The 13,966-nt window shown below is 53.6% G+C and overlaps 1 protein-coding gene across 2 annotated transcripts in view; it reads left to right on the forward strand.

The window, feature by feature from the left end:
• The window catches only part of SLC6A11 (solute carrier family 6 member 11), a 117,936-nt gene extending 108,269 nt beyond the window's left edge, over nt 1-9,667 (forward strand). Inside the window, exons 11-15 of one of the 2 annotated variants that reach the window (XM_084989491.1) lie at nt 2,933-3,035; nt 3,830-3,930; nt 4,959-5,129; nt 7,290-7,486; nt 8,283-9,667. In XM_084989491.1, the coding sequence (XP_084845617.1) occupies nt 2,933-3,035; nt 3,830-3,930; nt 4,959-5,129; nt 7,290-7,442 (528 nt within the window). In that variant the 3' untranslated portion in view covers nt 7,443-7,486; nt 8,283-9,667. Of the gene's footprint in view, nt 1-2,932; nt 3,036-3,829; nt 3,931-4,958; nt 5,130-7,289 lie in introns of both variants that reach the window. The other variant, XM_021069339.2, reaches the window with a different exon arrangement.
• The last annotated feature ends 4,299 nt before the right edge of the window (nt 9,668-13,966 follow it).

A 13,966-nucleotide genomic window follows, 5' to 3' on the forward strand; every position in this document is an offset into this window, starting at 1 on the left:
TTGCCCAGCCCTGAGCCGGGGCCTGTCATTGAGTGGGCTCTGGGACTGGTGGCTGGTGTTATTACTGCTCCTAGTCATTGTCACATTAACAGAATGATAATCAGGTTGGAGCAAATGAATGGGGCAGCACTTCCCGTTTCCATCTCGCCTCCCCCCACACAGAGAACAGTGCTGCAGTGAGCAGGGCCTCATTAAGCTGTTTAATTACGAAAAGTAGTCTTTTGTCACATACAAATTGGGGGGTTGACTTGATGCCTTAAAGAAGCTGGTGGGGCTACCAGAAGCGCAGGCGTCAGCAGGGTGTCCCTGGCTTGTAGCAGGCGGGTGGCAGGCCCTCCTGGACACCAGCCCTGGGTGCCCCGGCTCACAAAGCCCCCTGCCTGCCTTCTCCCAGGCTTCAGGTCTGCCCCGGGGCACCTCGGCCTTTGGCTGCCCAGGACCATGAGCCAGCAGACACTTAGGCCCCACATGCCAACCTTCTCCCTTCATGGAGGCGCATCTGTGAGTGATCACACCAGGAAGTTCAGATTGCCAAATGGGCCGTGTCAGCCTCAGTAATTGCTGGCAGGATCTTCTCCTTCATTTATAAGTGTTTAAATCTTGATGCTAGGGAAAAAATAGCCCATGAATGTCTCACCTTCCACTGGAACAGTGTGGTGAGTGGTGAAGGGCAGGACCTTACAGCCAGATACCTGGGCTCCATCCTCAGTCCTACGACTGGGCAGCTGGGTGACCTGTGGGAGTGTTCTCCCCATCCCGGGCCTCGTTTCCCACATGGACACTGAGGATGACAGTAGCACCTGCCTGTGGTCCCCCTGCATGGTCAGCTGGACAGAGACATGGGGGCAATTAAAGCAGAGCTGACACTTGGTAAGTGTTGCATTAGGCTTCCTCCTGGTTTTCTTTTTTCTTTTTCTTTTTTCTTTTTTTGCAGCTGCACCCACGGCATGTGGAAGTTCCCAGGCTAGGGGTCGAATAGGAGCTGTAGCTGCCTGCCTAATGCCACAGCCACAGAAACAAGGGATCCGAGCCACATCTGTGACCTACGCTGCAGCTTGCAGCAATGCTGGATCCTTACCCACTGAGCGAGGCCAGGGGTCAAACCTTGGTCCACTAAGTTGGGTTCTTAGCCCACTAAGCCACAACAGGAACTCCTGGTTTTCTTTCCATGTCTGATGTTCAGGAGACCCTCAGGAGGGTAATGAGGAAGGCAGTCCTGGGGTTAACTCTAAAAGCTCCTGACCCTCAGAGACCTGAGCATCTGCCACATCCTCCCCAGACAGGAGGCCCCAGACCAGATGTGGCCTAGGGATCATGTTGTTTTACCCTCATGTGGTTTTCTAAGAAGATGAGATTACCAAAGTTACAGATTTCTCAAGAAAATTTGGATTTTTCAGTCTCTTCCAGAAAATCCATAGCCCTGGCTGCATCCAGGTCTGCATCCCCCAACACCAGTTGACCAGAGTTGTGTGGCCACATTGGACCTGTGCTCCCCAGTTAGCCACAGTCCCCACCACTCCCTGGTGTAATGCCCTTGGACCACTTGTACTCAGTATTGAAATGTTGCCCCTGATCTAGTTGAAGAGATGAATGAGGAAACAAAAAGTCCCAGGGTCTCTTGTATGATAGGAGGCCCAGGGGCTGTGGGGACACAGGGAGGAAGCTTAGTTCCAGGTAAGTCCCTGTGGCAGACACACAAGGAGGCTGTCCAGGCTGTGTGGTACATTTGGCACACCTCCCCCAACCACACCCTCCCTCCCTGTTACACTTTTATTTCTGCTGCTTTTGATTGTGTCCTGCTAAGGGCTCTCATTGTACTAGAGGATTTTCTTTGTAGCTCCCAACCCTTCCCACACCTGCATCTCCCCTCAGACGCCTCCCCTGCCTCCCAGAGATCTTCTCGGATTACCTTGGCCAGTGGAGCTTACACCTCAAGGCCTTCCACTGAACCTGATCATCACAGATTCACATGCTGCAGAGCTGGCCCCCCTCATTCCTGCATCCCACAAAGATTGCACACCTACCATGTTCTGAGTCCTCGGCCAGAAATTGGGACACAGCTGTGGGCAAGCCATTCAGAGTCCCTCCCCACGGGGCACTCACTCCATATAACTCAACTTGCACCTACAGGGACCTCCTGGAAGCCAGGCCCTGCGCTGAGGGTGGGAGACACACAGAACAAGGGTGGAGACCTTCCCAGCAGGGGCTCAGAGCAGGTGATGGGGGAACACTTCTTTTTTAAAAACTACCAATGCTTAAAATGTGCTATGGAGGCACAAAGAATGAGGCTGTCAAGGAGGGCTTCTTGGAGGAGGTGACATTTGAGCTGAGCTTTGGAGGTACTTACCCATTGAAAGGGAATAGCATGTAAAGAGGCACAGAAGTGAGACCATCCTTCCATCTGTCCAGGAGGGAGTATGTTGAGGATGGCTGTGGGAAGGGAGCTGAGGCTCCGGTGAGGAGGGTGGCCCCTGGCTGGTAGGATGAAGGAAGCCAAAGGGTAATGGTAAACTACTGAGTGATGTGGTTGGATTTGCCCGTTGGAAAGGTCCCTGTGAGAGGTGGTGTGCAGAGGATAGGCAAGGCGAGGCTGGAGGCAGGGAGGCCAGTGGCGAGGCTATCTGGGGAAAAGGGCTGAGCCTGCCCAACCTCCAGTCTCTTCTTTTGTGTGTTGTCTCTGGCATTTGGGGAGCAGAGATAAGACAAACCATCTCAATCACAGCACCCCCCCCAGGGGGTGGCATCCTTAAGGGGTGCCCAGGTACAGAAGGCACAGCATTCCAGGACACTAGAGAGTCCAGTCTGCCCTAGTGGAAGTGACTCCAGGCTGGTAGCCACAGAGCAGAGGGTCCTTCCCAAGGCCAGCTGGCTGACCTTGGTCTCCCATGTGTCTGTCCATCCCTGTCTATGTGTCCCTCCTCCCGCCCCGCAGGGTGGCATGTACATCTTCCAGCTCTTTGACTCCTACGCAGCCAGCGGGATGTGCCTCCTCTTTGTGGCCATCTTTGAGTGCATCTGCATCGGCTGGGTGTACGGTGAGTAGAGGCTGAGCTCACCCCCACCTCAGCAGCCACCACAGTGCCTGGTACACATGTGGGTGTGGCTTCTGTGTGACTGGTCTCCATCTGCTTCGACCTCTTTGTCGTCCTTCCCCTTGGGGACTCCTTGGCCCTTCCCTCTTGCCAGGGACCCTCCTGCTTTTATACCCCTGCAGCCTAGAGAGGGGTTCCAGGCTCAGACAGTGTGACCTTGGGTCCAGCCTTCTGCCCCTGAGGCTCAGTCTTCCCATCTGTACAATGGATGGTCGTCACCATGTCTCCAAGTAGGAGGTAATGTAGGCAAAGCAGCCAGCCCATTGCTGGCACTCAGTCAGCCCCTGCCTTTTCCCTGAACAGAATTTGTGGATAAGAATTGCTGGACTCAACGATGACAGATGCTCCTGGGTGTGGCTCAGGAACAGACGCCCCACAGGCCACCCCATCAGGCTCTCACCTTCAGAGCCCTGACCCCCGGCCCCATGCAGCTCACCCAGCCCCTGGCCCTGCCGCAAAGGGCCACCTTCTGTCTTTCCCTCAGAAACTCCTCACCTTTTCCTGTGCCTTCCTGCCTAAGGCCAGGAGGGCTCTTCCCAGTATTGAACCAGAACCCCTTTTACTGCAGTTAATTCTGAAACCTCAGAGATATAACGCCTTGTAGTTTTTAAGGAATAAACGAGATCCCTGCTACAGTGTGTCTCAGACTGGGCAAAGTAGACACTCATAGCCTTTCCTCTGAGTCTTGTACAGAAATTCTCTGGGGTGTGTGTGCCCGTCTGCTTTATTCTGGACAGGAAGCAACCGCTTCTATGATAACATCGAAGACATGATCGGCTACCGGCCATTGTCGCTCATTAAATGGTGCTGGAAGGTCGTGACCCCGGGGATCTGCGCGGTAAGGGCCCCACCAGGAGCCGCCGGCAGCCCACCCACCACCCGCCCACTTCTCATCCACTCCAGAGCCCAGGCCTGGCCAAGGCTGAGACTGTGGGGGTGCCGTGCCCCGGGGGACCCTTTGTGCGTACAGGAAGCCCAAGGCACCTGACACCTCCCAAAGCCAAGGTAGTGGGGACAGTGTCCTCTCTGGACTTGGCGAGGGGGCCACACTAGGATCCCAGCCTTGCCGTCATCTTGATGTGTGACTATGAACAAGTCACCTCCCTTCTTGGGGCCTCAGATTCGATGACCTGCAACCTGGGTGGTTGGGACCTGCCTCCGTGGGGGCTGAGGTTACATGAAAGACCTTTGCCTCTGCTCTTGACAATAAAGCCGCAGCATGAGGGTAAAGAGGAGCTCATGCTCTGCCCCTCAGAGCAGACCATGGACAGGCATTTTTGAGAGGATGTTTCCTTAAAAAAACAAATCTCAGAGTTCCCGCTGTGGGTCAGCGGGTAAAGAACCTGACTAGTGCCCATGAGGATGTGGATTCGACCCCTGGCCTTGCTCAGTTAAGGATCCAGTGTTGCTGTGAGCTGTGGTGTAGGTCACGGATGCAGCTTGGATCCTGTGTTGCTGTGGCTGTGGTGTAGGCCGGCGGCTACAGCTCTGATTTGACCCCTAGCCTGGGAACCTCCACATGCTGCGGGTGCGGCCCTATAAAGCAGCAAACAAACAAACAGACAAAAACAAACAAACTCACTGCTCTTCGCCCAGTTCTTGGCACTGGGAGTTTATCAGAGCATGTTTGCAAACCATCTTAGTTCTGAAACCAGCCCTGGAAAGCATCTAGGAAAAAATTACAATGCCTGCCTGGGCAGCGGCAGTCTCACGGGATCTGTGGGGTCCATTCCTTGCATTACTCCCTGTGGACCAGGCAGGGCCTCGCCTCTCCCAGGCTGCTACACAGGGTAACAGTCTCCCCTGCTGGCTGCCCACAGGCAGACTGAGGGTTGCCCCAGGGATCCCCTCCCCATCTCCCCGCAGGGCATCTTCATCTTCTTCCTGGTCAAGTACAAACCCCTCAAGTACAACAACATCTACACCTACCCAGCCTGGGGCTATGGCATCGGCTGGCTCATGGCCCTGTCCTCCATGCTCTGCATCCCACTCTGGGTCTTCATCAAGTTGTGGAAGACAGAAGGGACACTGCCTGAGGTAAGCAGCCCTGGAGGGGAGGGGTTGGCAAGGGTGGCTCCCAGGGGTTGGGGGCGCAGGGCGGGGCTGGCTCTGCTGGGAGGGCTGGTGAGCGTGGGCGCAGCCACAGGTGCCTCTGGATCCCAGCTTCCTCATCTGGGCAAGAGGTGTGATGAGAACGTGCCCCCACTTGCCTCCCAGGGAGGCCTGACCGGCTCCTCCTTGGTGGGGGTTCATCACGACTCAGGCCCCAGAGTTGAGCCATTTTCCCTGAGCTCAGCCTCAGTTTCCTCAGCTGTAAAATGGGCCAACAGCAGTCTCCCTTACATATAGAGGTTGTTTGAGGCCTCGGAGAGTAAGCAGAGGGAAAGCGCTTAGACTAGGACCTGGGACACAGAGGCACAGAGTGTCAACTCTTACTGTTCTGTAGATTCTGTTCATTAACGACCCCGTTTCCAGGGCACAGGGAGCAGGTCCGACATTGGGGGAACACCTATCTTGTGTCACCACTATGCCAAGCTCCCCTCCATGCTGCATCTCCTACAGTCTCCAGAGCAAGCCATGTAATGGGCGTCATTTTTTTTTCATTTTTTAAAGTTTTATTGGGGTATAGTTGATTCACATTGCTGTGTCAATTTCTACTCTACAGCAAAGTGATTCAGTTATGCACACACACATATCCTTTCCTTTTCAGATTCTTGTCCTGTATAGTTTATCACAGGACATTGAGTAGAGTTCCCTATGCTATACAGCAGGTCCCCATTGACCATACATTCCACTTACACTAGTGTGCATATGCCAGGCCCAAATCCCCAATCCGCCCCTCATTTTCCGTGTGTAATAGGCAAGGGAAACTGCAGCTCAGAGAAATTGTCACTTGCCTAAGATTGCACAGCCAAAATTTAGCAAACCAAGGCCTTTAAACAATTTTATTGAGGTACATCTGTATCATAAAATTCAGGCATTTCAGATGTACACTTCATCAGTGGTTTGTGACTTTCTGCCTAGCGCAGACTTCACCATGAATCAGTTTGCGAGCATTTTTGTCTTCCTGCTAAGACCCCCGGTGCCCAATACAGTAAGGCCATGCCCTGCCCTGACACCCTCCAGCCTTCCTCTCTATCTGTGCCTGTGCCTCTTCTGGACGTTTCCCGTCAGTGGAATCGTGTGGAACGTGGTCCCTTGGTAGCAGAGTGAGTTAACAACCCCGCGGCCCTTCAGGCTCTTCTCCCACCTGCTGGCGGATCAGGTCTGAGTCAGTTTCTCACACATTTCTGTCTGTGTCACACACACACACGCACGCGCACACACACACACACACACACACACACACAGCCACTGTTCTAAGCCACTTGCAAACACCAGGCCACTGAGTCCTCATAGCAGCCAGTGAGGTAGAGGTGGTTACTATCCCCATGTCACAGATGTGGAAGCTGAGCACAGAGAAATGAGGCAAGTTGCCCAAGGGCACACAGGCTCTGAGTGGTGGAGCAGGTTTCCTGAGGCTGTGCTCTCAGGGCCCCCTCCTTATTCCTGCCCCAGGACAGCACCCCAGGGCTGACCTATGTCTCCCAGGCCAGGACCAGAGAGAGGTGGACGTGGGCGTGTGTGCAGACCCCCACAGCGAGTGCCAGCTCAGAGTTGGCTCCAGCCAGCACTGCTGCCCAGTGAGGTCCTGGGCTCCAGAAGAGCCAGCATCAGCCGAGAGGAGCAAGCCCAGAGGAAAGGTGGCTTGCTCCTGCCTGCTCCTGCCCCGGAGCAAGTGCAGGCTCTCCATTCCTGCAGGAAGCGGGCAGTTGTTAATTCTGGGACCAGATGTGTCCAGAGGAGAGCAGTCCTGGAACCCTAACCTTGGAACCTTGGCCACTGCAGGCCTCTGCCACTTGGTTCACCTCCCTCTGTTTCCACAAGGTTCTGCCAACTGATGGGAAGGATCTGGGAGGGAAAGAATTACGGTGAGGATGGAGAGTCTGTGCTTAAAGGCCAGGGTTGGTCAACAAACCTGAGGTTGCCGCATCGTCAGCCAGGACAGAGAGAGCTCTGAGTAGCAGAGCTAGGGCCCAGCCCCGGCCTGTGGGCTCCACAGCCCAAGGTGTCCACTGGGCACTGGGGGAGGTGCCAAGGCAGGCCTGGGACCCGGCAGCTGCTCTCAGACAGCTCTTTTCATCTCCAACCATCTAGAAATTCCAGAAGTTGACAGTCCCGAGCGCTGATCTGAAAATGCGGGGCAAGCTGGGGGCAGGCCCACGGACGGTGACGGTTAATGACTGTGAGGCCAAACTCAAGGGCGATGGGACCATTGCAGCCATCACAGAGAAGGAGACGCACTTCTGAGCGCCGCCTGCCACCACCTCGATGCCACCTCTGCCCCACCCGCTGTGTGTACAAATGAATCCCTGAGCGTACTTCACCTAATGGTAGAGGCTTGCTCGTTTTGCACAGGATTTATTAACAAGTTAATTTTCAGTGACTGTGCCCACTCTGGTTTAAAGCCACATTCCCCTCCATTCTCCCCACTTCCCCAGTTGTCCTTTAAGTAATGGTATGAAGGTATAATCCTGTACAGGGACTAGCAGAATCTTCTTGTGCTAGAAAGGTTTTAACCAATGTTCTCTAGTGGGGTAGGAAGAGGTTGTATCATAGGGTCAAACTTTTATCCTCAGGCGGGGGAGCAGGTGGGAGGGAGCGACACCTGTCCTCATCCTCAGCCTTTTAGCTGTTCGGTCTGTGTCCCACTTTGGCCCCTGACCATTGCAGCTGCCTTTCTTTCTCGCCTCCATGGTCTTCCTTCAGCACCTCCCTTTCCCATTGCCTGCTTCCTAGAGGTGGGTTTGCAGAGAGCAAGGCTGTTTCAGAGAAGAATAAGCCCCACCAGACTCAGGTCTCCTGGGTGGCAGGTCCTCCTCTGCTCTGGTCCCAGCAAGTGACCTGGGCTCCCCTCCCCTCCTGGCCTCAGCTGCTCCAGTGGAAGGGCTGGATCAGGTGATCTCTGGGGGTCTCCCCGACCAGCCCCGTCTCTTAGGATCCTCTTTGCATGCCCCCCCGCAGACTTGCTGTTGATCCTGGATTCTTCTGAGAATGTGCCGGTGGTCTTTCCTGCACCCACCCACCCCCAACCCCTGCTTATTTAAAATCAAGTTTGTCACGAAAGCTCTGTGGTTTGATTTCCTCCAGGAGCAGCCTCATCCCATGGAAACCATCCAGGGCCTTGGCCCCCTGGCAGGGCTGCCCCTGGCCGTCTGCTCTTACCCTCCGCTCGGACTCTGTCCTCAACCAGGCTGCCTAGGCGCCTCCAATCTGCCCATGGCTGTCTGTCTTGCCACTGTCCGCGCCAGGATCTGCACTGACAGACCTTCCACCAGCCTCCTGGGAGGGAGCTACAGTCAGGCCCAGAGCCTGGTTTATCCTCCAGCCCCATCTCTGTCCCCCTGAAACGTCTTCTCCCTCTTGCTTTCCCTTACTTTTTTCTCCTGACATCCAGCAGCCTCCAGGCCCCTCCCCATCCTTCCTGTCACCAGCAGAACCTTGTAACCTTCAAGAGGCTTCTTTCCTACATTTTTCCCAGGAACCGGCCCACCTGCCACTCTGGCCAGGGGGCTGGGAAGCCTCGGGGCTCATGGGAGGTAGACCTGGCCTCCTGCCACCCCACCCCCACCTCCACAGGTCTGGGGTCTGGGGAGGAAGCTGGAGCGCTGCTCCAGGCCTCCCTGGCTGATCCCTCTCTTCTCTAATTGGATTTGACATCAGAGCCTCTGCCTTGGTCCTGAGTTATTTGGGGACGGGGAAGGTGCATTCTTCATCCTTATGTTCCCAATTTTATTTGCTGGAAATGCAAACGTTCTCCAAACTGGATTTAGTTCCTTATAATAAATGGACATGTTTGACTTGCCCAGACGCCCAGCTTCTCGGCCCTGGCCAGCCGCTGCCTGAAGCCTGTGTTTGCTAAGAGGGCTGCCCAGTGCCCCACAGGCAGGTTGGGATGCCTGGTTCTGGGCCCCCTTTTTGCACACACAGCCCAGGCCTGCCCGGCATCTCCTTGGCTCTCTGAACCTGTGAACCCAGGAAATGGATGCAGGAAGATCGGGGCTTGGGCTGAGCCCCCACCTGTGTCCATCCTTGTCTGCTCTCCAACAGGTGGGGGGGGGTCTCCCCACTGCTGCTGCTACCGGTTCTTCACCCATCACTCTCACCAATGCTCAGCCCCCCGCAGGGTCTTGCTGGGGACACTGCATTGTACATGTGGCACTTAACACTTCACTCACCTAACACAACTCATGGGGCAGGGCGGAGGGAGGGCTTTTGTTCTTTTTTTTGTAATTTCTTACTAGTATTTGTGTAACTTTGGGGGGTGGGGAGGGAGAGGTGGGGGCAGGCGAAACGTAATTGTGGTGACTTTTTTGATATTCATTGGAAACAATACATCCTTTCTGAGATATTTACAGTATTATTAAAAATGAAAAAGGTTGTACTGTTTTGCATAATGAATGTTTTTATTGGGTATTCAAAGGGTACACAATTGTCTGCTTACTCATTTTTAAAAATTAAAGAAATGAACAAACTCTCTGTGGCAGTTCTTGGCAGAGTGATATTCATCGGTGGTTTTTCCTCTTTTATTACCTCCGTGATATTCCTGCAAAACTATCTTGGTTCCATATTTAGAGGTTGCTGTTTTCAATGGGGGATTATTTGCTGTTCCAATTTGGGGTTCCTGTTTCCAGAGCCCACACTGCCTTTTCTGTGATCACCATGCATTGATTGTCTCCTGTGTACCAAGTGCTTTACAAAAGTTCTGTCTTTAATCCTACGACAACCCCACTTTACTTATGTATTACTTCCCCCACTTTACAGACAAGGGAAATTGAAGCACAGAGGAGGCCAGCCGTTTTCCCAGAGTCCCACAGCCCGTAACCCGTAGGAGCAGAAAGCAAAGTCTCAAAACCTAGTCTCCTCCTCATCATGATGCCTTCCTGTCCCTCAGGCTGCAAGACTCAAAGAAGGCAAAGCCACCTCCTCTTGGCAGCAGTGGTGCCACCAAGCTTACACACCTGTCCTAGCGGGCAGCCCACGTGTCTGAGGCAGGCACAATGGGGTGGAAGGAAATGAGGATTTGGAGCCTGCAGCCCTGCTTTTGGTTCCAGGGCTGCCTCAGTTTTCTCATCTCTAAAATGGTGGTCATTGCTTGCCTCAAACTCAGGGTGATTCTGGAAATCCTGTGAGCTTGGGGTGTGAATGGTAATAAAGCTTCTAATTCACACTGGTTATTATCCTGAAAGAACTGTGCCTAAGTTCTAAAAAGGGTGGTGTTGCTCAGAACTTCAACAAAAATCTCCAAATCTGCGCTGGAGACTCCCTTACAGTGGCTGGGGTCACGTCATGTGTTGTCCTGCTAGCACATGGCACCGTAAGATCGCCTGCATGTGGCATCTGCTCATTCCTGCCTGGTTGACTCTTCTATTTAAAATCCCTGCTCTTGGGGTCCCCCTGAACCTGTCTTGGCCTCTTGCCCTCTCTAAGGTGGTAACATCTGCTCATGGGGAAAGCATCCCAGAAAGTCTCAGAATTCAAAAAAGTCTCTGATTCCCCAGAGGGACCCTAAGTACATTATGACTTTCTCAGAGTCACTGGGATTGGTGCAATCACCACCTGCCACCGGTGTTCCCTCCCCATGTCTGAAAGTGCATTGTATTAGGCAGCTGTCCCCAGCAGGGCACAAAGAAGCCATGTCATGGAAATGTGGGTCTCCCTCATTCACAGGACATCTGACTTGCAGACTCTGGAGCTTACAGAATTGGGAACTGTGGCATTTATTCCCCCAGTAGATGCTGCAGGCTGCAGTGTGTCTAACAGCCCCTGCTGGCCAAGTGTGACTACACAGCCTGGCTCTATTGGGCACTGCAAATAACCAGAGAAGGACAAGGGAGTTTTGGAAGTGAGGTCAAAGGCTACTTCAGAGCTAAGATAGTTTTCTCTGCGAAGAGGGAAGGGATCAGGCACCAAATAGCAGGTACTTTTAGCTGAGGGCTTCATATTTGGGAAAACAGGGTCAAGTCTTCAGGAGGCTTTTTCTGAGCACCCACTTGTCCTTTGGATATTGAAACAAACAGAACAGCCCCTTGTCTTGAATATTCCTGCTCTTAGACAGAAAAAGAAGTGTCCACACTCCTCTGGAAAGGAGTAAGGCGTGGGGAGAAACTTCTCTGCCTCCTTCAGCCTTTGCCAGCCAGTTTGAATCCTGCACTGTGGCCCTGGGCAAGTCTTCCCACTTCTTTGGGCCTTGGCTTGGCCAACAGTAGAGTGGTGATGAAAACGTGACCCAGAGAGGGAATGTAGATTCCCCTAGGAGTCTTCTACATTCCTGTCTCAAACTCAAAGATCAAATGGGCCCTCGGCCCGGGTACCTCATGACCTGTCAGAGAGCAGAGTCAGTCTTTGCTGCCAAGGCGTGGCCTTCTCTGTCTCTCACTTTTGACTAAGGTCCACTTTGTGAAGGCTCCTGGGAGGAGCGACATAGGCGCTGCCCTCAGAGCTTCAGGCTAGCTGGACTGCCAGGACCACCCCCACGGGAATGTGCCAGAGACCAAGTGCTCAGGGAGTGCCAAGAGCAGGATAAGGGCAGTTTATTGAGCACCTACTGTGTGCCGGGTGTCATGCCTATATTACCTCATCAGAGCCTCCCAGCAAATCTCACAGGTAAGTGTTATTAATCCCACTTTTTATACAAAGAAACTAATGTTTAGAGACAGTAAATGTTTTGCCAAAAAATGATTCCAAGATATACCTCCTGGAAAGTGGAGGAGTTGAGTAGGACCAAGGTTTGTCAGATCTGTCTGGAGCCCATATAGCCAACCTCTTAACCAAGGGTTTGGGATTTGAGTTTCCACCATGTTTCGACAAAGACATTTTTCTGCTGCTTTTGCTCAGGCTGTTCCCTCATCTCAAATGCCCTTCCCTGCCTTCCCTGAGGGATGGGAAGTTTTCACAAGGCAGAGAAGGGCATTTGAGATGAGGGAACAGCCTGAGCAAAAGCAGCAGAAAAATGTCTTTGTCGAAACATGGTGGAAATCAGAGTGCCCCCACCCTCCACCCCACTCCCACCAGCCCTGGTCTGTGCTCACGACCCATCGTCAACCTCAGCAGCTGTGAGGCTGGCCAGTCCCCACCACCACCTCCCAGAATAAGGGGTTTAGGTAACACCAACATCAGGGCATGTCTTAGCACAGAGCAGGTACTCCTCAGGGCAGGGGCTTCAGTGCATATGCGCCCAGCTTGCCTGAGGAGGGGGCACAGGAGAGGGAGTAATTAGGCATTGAAGACCCACCTGATGCTGGAAACCATGCTTGCCTTTTCAAAGCTATTACCTTGCCCTTGGTCTCCCCACGGGCTGACATGGTGAGCACAGTCTACCAATGAGCATACGGGCTCAGAGAAGTCAAGTCAGCTGCCCCAGGTCCCAGCAGAGCTGTGGTGACACCCCTGGGGTCTCTGGCTCCAAGGCACTTTCCAGACCACCTTTGGAAGGCACGGATTTCCACCACTGCCATGAGCACTGATGGATCATTCAGGGCCAGGGGGGGACAAGATAGTGATGGAGGCCATGGAGAAGGACCAAGGGTCTTTGGAAGCCTTGAAACACCTTTAGTGACATGGGACCTCTAGAAGTCTCCATAGTTTCCCAGAAATGATATGCCACTGGGGTTCAGTGAGATGGACAAGAGGATGTTTTGGGCCAGGGAGAGTTGAAGGGATCACTGGGCCCTCAGAGACCTGAGAGTTTGGGGGATCCTGGGGATCCACTGGAGCTGTCAGTGAGTGATGGAGCCCTTTGGAAGTTGGGGTGGAGCGTACTGCTGGGTGGGGGTTATAGGGGACCATTGGGAAAACCAGAGGATAATTGGGGAGCCCTTCAGAATTACTGAGTGCCATCAAGAGTTATAAAAGTATCAATGCTCTTGGTCATTACTGGGGGGCTTTGGAGCCATTCAGAGTTCAAGGAGGCACTTGGAGTAGCCTTGTAGGAAGCATGCTTCCGAAGAACCCCCTGCAACGTGCACCCTTGAGGAAAGGGGAGGAGGGAAGCTGGGAAGTGCTTTGGGGGTGGGATGTGGAGGCAGTCGATCTGACGTGAATAAAGGGCAGGTGCCTGCCTGGAAGTGATGGGGAGGCCCAGCCAGAGCTGCAAACCATGGGAAGCAGTGGGTAAGGTGGGCCTTGGCCAAGGACTCCGTGACCTTGACCGTGAGAGAGTGGAACAGGCTTGGCTCTTCCAGAGACACCCCCACCCACCTAAAACCTGGGTGTGTCAGACCAATTCTAAGCAACACTTGGCTCTTGTTCTCCCAGGAATTTTCCCAGCCTTCCTTTTGAGCATCCTCCCAAAGAGAACCATTTATAGAGTGAGAAGACTGTCGGGCTGTTCCACACAGGACCCTGGGCCCCACCAAAGAAGAGTGACTTAGGAGAAGCCCATCAGAGGGTCTGGGCCTGGCCTGCGGGGGACCCTGGGAGGATGATGGGGAGGGGGTTCAGAGCAAACGGTCATTTCCTGGCATTTATTTATTCAGCACCTACCCTGTACCTGGCATAGGGTCAGGTATATTTCCATCAGCCTCAAAACAAGCCTGCAACTGAGATCTTTACAGATGTGGAAACAAACTCGAGAGGTAGGTGGAATTTGCCCCGTGTCACACAGACCGAGTTGGAATTCAGAGGCAAGTCTATCAAACCCAGTGTCTTCGGTTTTTCTCTAAACCAGGGAGGTCTTGGGTTTACCTAGGGCTCCAGCTGGGAAGAATGAGAGCTGGGGTCCTCCTCTCCTCAAGGCTGCTGGCCCACCCAGGGTCCTGAGTTCTGTGGGGCGC

Source organism: Sus scrofa, chromosome 13 (assembly GCF_054392235.1).
Source record: "Sus scrofa isolate SSC_HxYL_T2T_F1_AM1 chromosome 13, Sscrofa_HxYL_maternal_Yorkshire_Landrace_v2.0, whole genome shotgun sequence".
Lineage (NCBI taxonomy): Eukaryota > Metazoa > Chordata > Mammalia > Artiodactyla > Suidae > Sus > Sus scrofa.